This window comes from Balaenoptera acutorostrata, chromosome 3, assembly GCF_949987535.1.
Source record: "Balaenoptera acutorostrata chromosome 3, mBalAcu1.1, whole genome shotgun sequence".
NCBI classification, from domain to species: Eukaryota; Metazoa; Chordata; class Mammalia; order Artiodactyla; family Balaenopteridae; genus Balaenoptera; species Balaenoptera acutorostrata.
Window position 1 is genome coordinate 6734840 of NC_080066.1, and position 13076 is coordinate 6747915.

General features: G+C 37.7%; 1 protein-coding gene across 1 annotated transcript in view; it reads left to right on the forward strand.

Annotated features, from left to right (window-relative positions):
* Positions 1-13076, forward strand: part of ITGA8 (integrin subunit alpha 8) — a 180973-nt gene that overhangs the window by 24861 nt on the left and 143036 nt on the right. The window contains exons 3-5 of the mRNA XM_007196424.3: positions 1032-1132; positions 3933-4056; positions 11278-11339. Coding sequence (XP_007196486.2) covers positions 1032-1132; positions 3933-4056; positions 11278-11339 — 287 coding nt within the window. The remainder of the gene's footprint in view (positions 1-1031; positions 1133-3932; positions 4057-11277; positions 11340-13076) is intronic.

Here is a 13076-nt window from a genome sequence, read left to right on the forward strand (position 1 = left end):
GAACTTGTTTTTTCTTTTTTAAAAGTCCAGAAACATCAAAAGCATAAGATTTTAAAGAAGGAAATTTGTAATTTCCTACTAACATGTCAAAGCATAAATTTTAGGTTAAGACCTAAGTATATATAATATATTCTTTCTTGAAAAGTCTGTAATCATATGTAAACTCAACTGAATATTAATTGCGTGTATATTTTGGCCTCCCTTAATAGAAGTTAAAAGTTCATTTGTAATGCATTTATTATAGAGTCAAGGAGGAAAAACAAAATGCATACCAAAGAGAACACATAGAAATAAGATGCCCTGGTACAAATGTCTTTTGAAATTCATTAGCTGTTACTGATGAAGTTCAGTTAGATCCATGCGGTTAGAACCACATGGGAGATATGTCGATTGGGAATCAGGAGTGAAAGAAAAGATATCTGCTTTTTATTAAGACCTGAAGTGTGTCGTAATTGGGTTGAATTTCCACCCAGATGGTCCCCCTCATGCTGACATCTGCAAAGTGTGGATAAAACTGTGTAGAGGTGTTATTTTCTGTGACTGCGTGGACACATGTTACCCAGTTAAAAACCAGGAACTTGGAGTCCTTTAAGCAGATTCCTGCTAAACCGTGCTGAGAAACCTGTGCTTCCTGGAGCATGGAGGTTCCAAGTAGTTTCACTATCAGAAAAGGTTTGGAATTCCTTAGAGCAGTTATAAATGTTTGGTCTTCCATCTGGCAAATCAATGACAAAAGTGTAGATTCAAGACTGTCAGAGTCTACATCAAGTTTACAGTAGTTATCCCTGAAAATGTAAGTCATTAAAAAAATTGCTTTTTTAAAGTTAAGTTGTGAAATGTCATGTTCAAATATGTATTTTCATTTGATTGGTATTTTTCTAAGTGAAAAGTCTAGCTTAGACTTAGTCAAAAAGAACCCCCCATGTGTATGACATTTTTAAAAATGTTTTTAATGGGTAAATTTATTATCACATATTTTAGCTGGCTGCCACGTTTTACAAATTATTAACAATCCATGTTCTCCCTGTCAGACAACAGAAAGATCAGAGTAAATGGAACCAAGGAGCCTATAGAGTTTAAATCGAATCAATGGTTTGGAGCAACAGTGAAAGCTCATAAAGGAAAAGTGGTGGTGAGTATCAACCGTGTGCTGGTGGGGCTGCTTTGGAATAATACGTACACTGAAATGTTTCAAAACTCATATCTACAAAAATCCGTTCATGTAAGAACATATCAGATTTTCAAAGATAAGCTATCAGCATTCCAAAAAAAAGTTAGTGCTTAAAATTAAAGAATCTATTTTAGTCTTTAAAGCTACAGGAAGTAAAGCTGGTTTTCCAGAAAATTGGTTAGATCTTTTCAAATATTTCAAAAACAAATACGGAAGATAGAAAAATAAAAGCTAAATCCTAAAAAGGTAAATATTTTATTGCTTAAGGTTGACTTAAAGGGCTCATTAAAGTTTGACCAGAGAAACAGGACTTCTACTGTTAGGATACTTTAAAAGTTCATCTGCTGTGATGTCCTTGATCTTCTTTAGAACTAATGGAAAGTTTTCTTTAAAAACATAACTACCAATTACATGGTTCTCTGAGTACATTGATACTTTTTAAAGTAAAAATGCCTCACTCACAGATAGAGATCTTTTGGCTTTAAAGTGCTATGACTTTGTGATTCTCTTCTCTGTAGCTCCGAGTGATAATACATGTCTGGTTTACTGAGAAATAAATAAGTGTATTAAGTTGATCTGGAAACTTTTTTGTTGTTGGGGGATTTTTTTTTTTTTTTTTTACTATTGGCTCTAATTTCCTTACAAAATAAAGCAATAACTTTTGTTTTTGGGATTTGTTTAAAGGTGTTTGAATTATGATTTAATAAAAATAAGTATCTAAAGGAAATGCCTTGCTTTATTTGGTCTGTGGTTCATGCCCCACAGAAATTTTGACATGAAACAAGTAATATATAAAACATAGATAGCCCTCTTTAGTGACAAATCCAGAATTTACAATAGGCTCTCTGTAGAATTGTATTTGCATTAATATAGTTCTCACATTCCAGGATTGGTAAAAACTTTTTAATCCTTTAGTGATTTACAATGTATGTGAATAGCTATTGAAAAGCTAATTCCATCTAATAACTATTTGGGGTTAAAAAATCTTTTGGTACTATATTGATTTTGATTAAGTCTTGAAAACTTATATTATTGTGCATTTATTCAATATTTGTAGAAATCTTCAGAATTACTGAACGTAAAATAACACACCATGTTCATAATAAATATGCTTAATTTGAGGGCATGCTTGCATTTTCAAAATTATGTGGTAGGAAATAGGATAATATAAAGTACCTTTCAAGTTAATTTTTTCCTTGAGTACTGAAACTTAGCAGCATAAAGAATTAAATTCTACGCTGTGTGACAATTCTTAGAACTTCAAATTGCTGTGAACAGAAGTATCAATTTTGAATATCCAGGTATCATGTGTGTTTGGGTCAAAGCCTGAATATTATCACATCATCGTGTTTCACATCAGTGTAAAACTGAGCAGGTATAAAAAAGATAACTTTTTAGGGCTGATAGCAGGCAAGCACTGGAAAGAATTTTCATGGCATTAAAGTGTTCTATGGTGATATGGAAGGTGATGCGAGTTGGCTTATACTGAGCCACATAGGTAATGCTTTCCCTTCCAAACTCCTACTTTTCACCATTCCACCTTATGTTAAATGTCTTAACCACATAGGGCCCGAAGTTAAGGGGACTTAGATGAGTTAGAGAGCTTTTCAGTATTGGCCAAGGCCTCACAATACAGAGAGAGACAAAAACCCAAAAAACTTAAGTTATTTTAGCAAAGATAACTTATATTCTCAAGTAAGAAGGGTGCTACTTAGTAAAGTTATCTAAAAGTCGTTACACATTGGACTGATTACCAAGGACATGTTTGGAATCATGAAAAGACTTTAAAATCAGGATCTGCCTTCTCTTTTTCTGGCACTGTTTTAAGTGTGATGTCATCAAATTAGGAGAGAGGCTAGTGGTTCCATATTCTAGAATTCTCTAATTCTGCATCCGTAGAAATGAGTGCTTGAATATTCAGGTAAAACACAGTTACGTAGGATTCGAGCTAGCAAAACAGAAGTCAGAAAGGTGCCTGCGTTTTCTACCTGTTTATTTTTATTGCCTCTCTCGTTCCTAGCGCAATTAATTATTTAATTTACTTCAAGAGGATTTCATATATCCTCTTTTATATTTGATAATCCAAGAATCATGTTTTTCTTACCATTGTTTGAATTAATTTTTGTTTTATCATGAATAAAAACCATCAAATGAAAAATAAACCCACTGTGATTGTGATAAGGGGGTAGCAGTCCAAATGTAAGTCATTGTTTTAAAAAAAATCGTCAGGTACACCCTCAGTGATAAACCAGAGGAATCCACAAAACAGAGGTTTACAAACTTGTCTGCATCTTTTGATTTGAAAGTAGTTTTTCTTTAAGCAACAATTAAACCAAGAAAGGAACCAGTTCTCTTTTTAAGACATCACGCTGATTCATTCGCTGTTTAAATGTTCATCTGCTTTTATGTAGGTCCAATTTAAAAAAAAAAGAAAATATGAGTTCTTTGCCTTTAGTAAATATTTACTTTTGCTAGGCTACTTTGATTTGATTTAAAATCCTGTGGGGGAAAAAATCTCATTCCTTTGTATATGCTTAATTTGTTCCAATTCTGTGGTGCCTTAATGTTGAAATATCAGCTTTGGAAATTTAATTAACTCTGACTACCGAGGTACTCATTAGCATATTGGCGGCCAATTAAGTCACTGAATAATCTAGCATTGTTTGTTACAAATTTAGGTCCATTCATCAACAAGTCAAATCAAAGCACTGTATGAGGAATCTACATCAAAAAAAAATTTATTGTCTTTGATGTTTCCCAGGCCTGTGCTCCATTATATCACTGGAGAACTCTTAAACCGACACCAGAAAAGGACCCAGTTGGCACTTGCTACGTAGCGATTCAGAATTTCAGTGCGTATGCTGAGTACTCGCCTTGTCGGAACAGTAAGTTGTTTTTATTCTTGGAACTGAAATTTAGCTCAAGAGCTTTTCTGCTATAGACAGTGCAGGTAACCCCAAAACACCACGGGTAAGGAGAAAGCAATGGCGGTAAAGATGATGAACGGTCTTACAGGTTGCTTTACTGTGACGTGAGGACCAAGACACGGAATTCTGTGGATCCTCTTCCGCGTTTTAGAAATTTTCTGTTTTTAGATATTCTGCAGTCAAATTGATTGATTCCTTATTTTAGGCCTTTAACTCTCCGTCTCTACTCAAAATTCACACTGCATTTGCAAAATGCTAACTGTCCGCTTGTTAATTGTAGGAATGATGTTAATTAGCATGATTGGACCCAAGGGAACAGTGGATATGAGTTCTCCACCTAGCCTGTGTTCTCACTGCCTGTTGCTTTCTTTGGCCGCTATGTACTTAGGTTGTCTGCATGATATACTTTTCTTCTTAAGGTGTTTAATCCCGTTTTTCAAAAAGGTTCTGTACCTTTGGAGTCCACGTCTCATCTGGTAGTTCTAGAAAACTTCTGATGAAGTATCCTTTGAAGCAAGCCTGTGAGTGCCATCTTTGGGACACGGCTGTTCAGTCACTGATCTACCCGAGCCCTTTTGTGAATTCCTCCAGTTTTCTGTGTGTCATGTAGATCATTAGGATTTGTCAGCAAGAAACCAAGAGATTTGCATTCTCATTCTTGATAATTCACAAGACCACGTTAGGGAAAGAAATGGCATTGGAAAGAATATTCTAGTGACTGATTTCAGGATACTGATTTTTAAAAACTCAACCCAAATTAGATTCCCAAAACTATAAGTAAAATTTTCCCATTCCATGTGAATATTTTTAAATTTCTAGATTAATTTGGGCCAGATAATGAGCAACTATCAGAAATCAAACAATGAAGGTAGAGAATGGATGGCTGATATTAGAGGGTTCGTAAAGAGGCCTCTGAGCTTTAGAGACCTAAAGGGCTGGGAGTGAAACAGCTAACTCTGAGGATTTGGGTGAGGATTTTGGCAAGGAGAAGATTATGACTTCCTGTTTTAAAATACTGAAATAAATCAGCCACCCCCTCACATCTTAACGAATGTCAGCTGAATGAATAATCCATCAACTCAGAATTTTATTTTAAATGGCTTTTTTTTCTGTTCAGTCTAAATTTTTATTTTATTTTATTTTATTTATTTATTTTTGGCTGCGTTGGGTCTTTGTTGCTGCGTGCAGGCTTTCTCTAGTTGCAGCGAGTGGGGGCTACTCTTCGTTGTGGTGCGCGGGCTTCTCATTGCGGCAGCTTCTCTTGTTGCAGAGCACAGACTCTAGGCATGCGGGGGGGGGGCTTGAGTAGTTGCCGCACGTGGGCTCAGTAGTTGCAGCACGTGGGCCCTAGAGCACACAGGCTTCAGTAGTTGTGGTGCGTGGGCTTCAGTAGTTGTGGCTTGCAGGCTCTAGAGCGCAGGCTCAGCAGTTGTGGCGCACGGGCTTAGTTGCTCTGCGGCATGTGGGATCTTCCCAAACCAGGGATCGAACCCGTGTCCCCTGCACTGGCAGGTGGATTCTTAACCACTGCACCACCAGGGAAGTCCCTTAAATGGCTTTAAAAGAGGTGTTCCTGGACTTTTCCTGGTGGTGCAGTGGTTAAGAATCCACCTGCCAGTGCAGGGGACAGGGGTTTGAGCCCTGGTCCAGAAAGATCCCACATGCTGTGGAGCAACTAAGCCCGTGTGCCACAACTACTGAGCCTGTGCTCTAGAGCCCACAAGGCACAACTACTGAGCCCGCATGCTGCAACTACTGAAGCCTGCACGCCTAGAGCCTGTGCTCCGCAACAGGAGAAGCCACCGCAATGAGAAGCCTGCGCACCGCAACGAAGAGTAGCCCCCGCTCGCTGCAACTAGAATAAGCACCTGTGCAGCAACAAAGACCCAACGCAGCCAATAAATAGATAAATAAATAAATAGATAAACTTATAAAAATAAATAAATAAAAGAGGTGTTCCTTATAGATAATAAGACTCAGTTATGCATTCATTCAACACGTGTTTTTTGAACACACTGAGCACTAATTATTCTATGTTTAGGGAATAAAGCACAGGACAAGAGAAAGCAAACCCCTGTCTTCAAAAAACATATTCTAGGGCGGGAGAGAGACAACATATGCATAAATATATAAGTTCAGATCCAGCAATTCCACTTCTGGGTATTTATCTAGAAGAACTGAAATCATTATCTTGAAAAGATATCTGTACCCCCACATTCATTGCAGCACAATTTACAATAACCAAGTCATGGAAAGAACCAAAGCATCCATCAATGGATGAGTGGATAAAGGAAATATGGAATAGATAGAGATATGGATATGGATATATACACAATGGAATATTATTCAGCCATAAAAAAGAATGAAGTCTTGCCATTTATGACAACATGGATGGATCTTGAGGGTATTATGATAAATGGAGTAAGTCAGATAAAGAAAAATACTCTGTATGATCTCACTTATATGCAAAATCTTAAAAAAAACCCACACCAACTCACAGAAGAAGAGTACAGATAGGTGGTTGCCAATGGTGGGGTGTGTGGGTGTGGGTTAAACGGATGAAGGTGGTCAAAACGTACAAGCTTCCAGTTATAAGATAAATCCTGGGGATGTAATGTACAGCACGGTGACTGTAGTTAGTAATACGATATTGTATATTTGAACGATGCTGTGAGAGTAGATCTTAAGAGCTTTAAAAAGATTGTAACGCGGGCTTCCCTGGTGGCGCAGTGGTTGAGAATCTGCCTGCCAATGCAGGGGACACGGGTTCGAGCCCTGGTCTGGGAAGATCCCACATACCGCGGAGCAGCTGGGCCCGTGAGCCACAGCTGCTGAGCCTGCGCGTCTGGAGCCTGTGCTCCGCAACAAGAGAGGCCACGATAATGAGAGGCCCGCGCACCGCAATGAAGAGTGGCCCCCGCTTGCCACAACTAGAGAAAGCCCTCGCACAGAAAGGAAGACCCAACACAGCCAAAAATAAATAAATAAATATATAATAAAAATAATTTTAAAAAAAAAAGGAAAAAAATCCACAAAACACTATTTAAAAAAAAAAAAAAAAAAAAAGATTGTAACGGGGCTTCCCTGGTGGCGCAGTGGTTAAGAATCCGCCTGCCAATGCAGGAGACGTGGGTTCGATCCCTGGTCCGGGAAGATCCCATATGCTGCGGAGCAACTAAGCCCGCGTGCCACAACTACTGAGCCTGCGCTCTAGAGCCCGTGAGCCACAACTAGTGAAGCCCGCACGCCTAGAGCCCGTGCTGTGCAACAAGAGAAGCCACCGCAATGAGAAGCCCACGCACCGCAACAAAGAGTAGCCTCCGCTCGCCGCAACTAGAGAAAGCCCGCACGCAGCAACGAAGACTCAACGCAGCCAAAAGAAAAAGATTGTAACGATGTGTGGTGACAGATGTTAACTACATTTATTGTAGTAATTATTTCACAGTATATACATAAATCAAATTGTGTTGTACACCTTGAACTAATATAATATGTCAATTACATCTCAAGAACAAAATTTTTTAAAATAATAAATAAGTTTCTAATATAATGTCAGGTAGTGAAAAGTACTACAAAGAAAAATACAGCAAGGCAAAAGCGTGGGGAGCGACATGCCTGGGGGGGAAAGGAGCTGTCTCAGACAGGACGATGGGAAGGGCTTCTCTTAGCAGTTACTGGAGCAGGAAAGCAGGAGCTTGCCAAGCATGGCGGCAGCCATTAAGAGGGATATTTTGTGTCGTGTTCCACTCAAGGTGTCATGCCACTGGGCTCTGTAAGAGGTCCTTATTATTATGCTACAGATAAAGGTCAGGGAATTCCCTGGCGGTCCAGTGGTTAGGGCTCTACGCTTCCACTGCAGGGGGCACAGGTTCGATCCCTGGTTCGGGGAACTAAGATCCCGCAAGCCGTGTATCATGGCAAAAAAAAAAAAAAAAAAGTCATCTAGAGCAATAAATAAATCCTGAATTTATTCATAAAATTTATGGTAGAGCTGAGATTCAAAACTGAACTTGTTTCATCAATTTTTACACCTATCCATATCATATTTCTCACGATTTGCTAGAGATACCTCCCCACAGCAGTAAACTATTGTAGCTGAAATGAGGAGCCCATCCTTCACATGCCTCTTACCTTGATGACATATCCTCTTCCAGTTAACATCAAGGATGATTGTTTAGAAAACATGTCACTGCTTCTTGTTGTGCCTTTTTATCTGACTGCCCATGTGATGGGAGAGCTCAGATTAAAATACAGCATAAGCCATCTAGACTTGTGGATAAGAGTTGCAGGGGGTGCTTCCCTGGTGGCGCAGTGGTTGAGAATCTGCCTGCTAATGCAGGGCATACGGGTTCGAGCCCTGGTCTGGGAAGATCCCACATGCCGCGGAGCAACTAGGCCCGTGAGCCACGACTACTGAGCCTGCGCGTCTGGAGCCTGTGCTCCGCAACAAGAGAGGCCGCGATAGTGAGAGGCCCGCGCACAGCGATGAAGAGTGGCCCCCGCTTGCCACAACTAGAGAAAGCCCTCGCACAGAAACGAAGACACAACATAGCCAAAAATAAATAAATAAATTAATTAATTAAAAAAAAAAAAGAGTTGCAGGGCGAGTTTGAACCATTATCTAAAAATTTAACGTATAGTATGCTCTCATTTTGAGTTACATGGGTATATTATGTTGCCAATTTATTTAGCGTTTACTTTCCTAAATAAAAGAATAGCTTGACACAGGTAAAGGTGAAGTTTATGTCGAGTTGCAGAATAGCCAAACAAATGGCCAGGAATTCTGTTCAGTCTAGTACACAACTCCAGTGTCACATCCTCCTGGTCTGTCTCTTACTGGAAGTACTTCCGTCTCAAATGCACCCAAGGAGCTGGTTTCCTGTGTTCCCTAAGGAGTTCACGGTTCATAAACACAAAGCCACCTTGTTCATGAGCGTATGGTCAGTATCACAGAACAGGGATATTACTTTCAAAAGAGAATTTCAAGAAGCCTCTCATGTTCATGTCACACTGCAAAGCCCCTTCACTGACACTTTGAGCAATTTGGGTGGTAGTCTGCTCATTCATATTAATGACATGCCTGTAGCTCTTACGGTCATTCATAATTTAGGTGGCAATGGTTTACACACACCTTTCCATTCTCCTTGGGAAGCCAACACATGATAGCGTGATTCCCTGGATTCCTGAGTTTACTCTATAGGGCATAATTGTAAAGTTCACAGATCCTCTGAAGTTCTAGGAAGAAAGATTCCTTCAGCTCTCATAAACTATAATCGTAAGAGAAAAACTTACTTTGCAAAGGAAATAACCTCCCATTTCTATTATAATCACCACTTCAACATTTGAAGTTGGTTGCTTTCTCGATGAATTTTATGAAAAATGACTGTTTTCTCTTAATTTTTTCAGTTTCCTGTTTTGCAGCAAAATGATTTCAAAGAATGGTCCTGTTTCTTCCTTTCTGAATAATTTACAATATTGAAAAAGTCAGAGTTGATTTTCAAAAAGGATTTATAAAAAAGATTTATGCATTAAAAATACATTTCTTAAATACAGTCAACACATCTGTGTTCACATAATCATGTATCTTGTGTTCATATATATTTCTGGGTGCATACAACTATTTACAGGCATGAACTTCTAGAAGAATGGTACCTGGACATTTGAGACTTTAAGGAACTTTGTAGCATTCATAATTATAAACCACAAAATATAGTTATAAAATAAAATATATTGTAAGGTACTGTGCACTAAACACTTGTTAAGAGGGTAGATCTCATGTTAAGTGTTCTCACCACAAAAAAACAAACAAAAAAGCAAATTTGATTGAGGGTGGGGAACACAAGAAATCTTTTGGAGGTGATAATATGTTTATTCCCATGATCGTGGTGGTGGTATCATGGTATCAGGCATATGTCTAAACTCATCAAAACGTACACAGTAAGATGTGCATTTTTTTGGTATATTAAGTATACCTCAGTAAAGCTGTAAAAAATACTTAGCTTAAGAAAAACACACAAAGCACCAACTGACATTTGAATTAAAAACAGATCATCAAAAAAATACAGTATATGAAGTAGAAAAGTATTTTAAAATATAAAGGGAACATCTGGAAAGAATGACTGATGACAGTGCTAAAATTAGCTAAGTACTAACCAAAGAAAAGAAAAAACAGAAGGCATTCTAGGCAAAGCTGGAAAGGCCTGATCCATTTCAAAAAGCTTCTGGAACAGGCACATGTCCAGCCTATACATTTTTCCTGGGATGATGTGCATTTCCTTTCCTGCCCTCTTATTTTAGTTTCCATTCAGGAATATCCTTGATAAGAAAGGAGTAATTATCTGCATGTTTGCATCTAACTGTATAATGACTGAGATTCCCTCTACTGAACTATATTTTGGTTTTAATTGAAGCACTTTAGAAGTGATACTCTTTTAAAGTACAAGTGACAAGTAGTACATTCCTCATCCTAATGTCCCAGGATCCTAATATCCTGGGAATCCACAGGTTGACCTGCCTATGGTTTAAAAAACTGTATTATAAAAAAGCCCTATTGGACATTCAGCTAGTGAATTACATTGCAGAGAGTATAAAATAAGCCATTGCTAGAGAGTTTTCTCTTTTGTGAACACCAGAGTCCCTGTGAGATGCAATGTGATCAGAAATGCAATGTCCAAATTTACGTAATGATAATAGAAGAATTTAAAGTTAATTTCCTGTGAGAGATCAGGAAATCGAAACTCTTATCGGTGACCCCAGCAGAAAGTGTCCACCCAGGTGACTAAATTTAGCTCTCTCTTTCTCAAGGCATTGCTTTACTCACAACACGTGGGCACCACAGAAACACATTATTGGCACTTGGGGAACCTGGAACATAGTTGGGAGATGGAGGTTTTATTTCTTCAAATAAACATGAGTTATAAAACCCAGTATCATAACTCCAAGGAACGTTATTCCTATTGCTCTTACTGTAGAATCACAGTGCCATTTGGGACAAGAAAACAGATTGCAATGTATTTAAGAAATTACTTGGAATAAATTTTAAAAATAAATATAGAACACACATTGATCATTTTAAATTTAGAAGTCTATAGATAAAACAACAGTGTATCCTGAACTGGTGATTAAAATATATCTTGGGGACAATGACGTTATAACATTTGTACCTTTTGATCATTCCAGGCAACGCTGATCCTGAAGGTCAGGGTTACTGCCAAGCAGGGTTCAGTCTGGACTTTTATAAGGTAAATTCTTTTGATCTTATAGCTTCTAAAATTTATTTTATCTGCTTGATTTTTTTTTACCCCCGCCTCTCATTCCCACTTCCACCCCCCAATAACCACCATCAACAAAAGAACCTTTAGGTATATACCTGGCCTGTTTTGGCAACTTCTTTAAATTTTTTTATTTGCTCTTTATTTTTAATAAAGTAATCTATACATATGGCAATTTATTAAATAGTAAAGAAATCATGAAGAACCTAGGGGCAAGACGGGAATAAAGATGCATACCTACTAGAGAATGGACTTGAGGATACGGGGAGGGGGAAGGGTAAGCTGGGACGAAGTGAGAGAGTGGCATGGACATATATACACTACCAAACGTAAAATAGATAGCTAGTGGGAAGCAGCCGCATAGCACAGGGAGATCAGCTCGGTGCTTTGTGACCACCTAGTGGGTGGGATAGGGAGGGTGGGAGGGAGGGAGATGCAAGAGGAGAGAGATATGGGGACATATGTATATGTATAACTGATTCACTTTGTTATAAAGCAGAAACTAACATACCATTGTAAAGCAATTATACTCCAATAAAGATGTTAAAAAAAATAAAATAAAATAAAAAATAAAAAAATAAAAAATAAAAACACATGGAATAATGGTTAAAACAGTGAAACCTGCTTGCTACACAGAGAAGAGAGTTGTTTAAGGAACTGGATTTGAAAGACATTCTGTAATGCATTTAGAGAATTGTTTAAAAACCTATGTAGGAAAATGTTTAAAAGATTGCTATGTACAAGCTACTTTGACAAGAGTGTTATGCCAGGGAATGGATGATATAAACATTCTTTAATGCATTTAGAGAAGTGTTTAATGCCCTTTGATAATCTCCTCTGCTTGCTTCCTTTGCTTGTTATGTATTAAAAATGGTTATATGAGAAAAAAAAAAAAAAAGAAATACACAGGCTGAAAAGCAACAGTCTTGCTTCATTTTTAAATGAAAATCTCAAAAACTCAGTAAAGAAATATGCTTCTAAAATGATCACAAGAATCTATGTTTTTATCTCTTAGGTGTAATTGACTGATAAGATTTCACATTAGTGTTAATGTTAATTTCACGTATCCTTTCACAAATTAAAAACAGATATTTAATAAGAATGTGGGCGGCAAAGCTTCCATGGTTTTGCAAATACTGTAAATTTCATCAGTGTCTGAAATTTTACTCTTTTTCTCCCACCCATCCCCCCCACTAAAAGTTGAGGATGCAGGATAAGGAAGGTGGGGCTGTAAGTAGAAAGGAAAGTTTTTATTTTCTAGTCTGGAGTTGTCACTCCCTCTCCTGGGAAGGGGTGGGTTTGCAGATGTATAGAAAAAAAAAAAACAGGCATTACTGTGGCCTTGAAATAAACAGAAACCAAATTTTCTTTTTATTGCTAAGGCTCAAAAGACCATGTCTACTAAATTGCACAGCATGAAAGATGTAGATATTTTGCTTACCTGAGGCAGTGCCAAAAAACTGAATTTATATATTCTCAGGGGAGAGAATTTTACTTAACCTAATTGAATCTAATTAAAATTATTTGATATGATAACACACTAAATAATTGAAAGCAATAAAAGGAAAGAAAATGACCTGCATGACTCAGATGTAAGGGCCTCTTTTAAAAATTACTTTTTATGTATAACTGTTAGAGCAATGCTTATGAACAACGATTTCTCACCCTTAAAAAAAAGAAACTGTTTTTCTTTTCCAATTGTTGTTG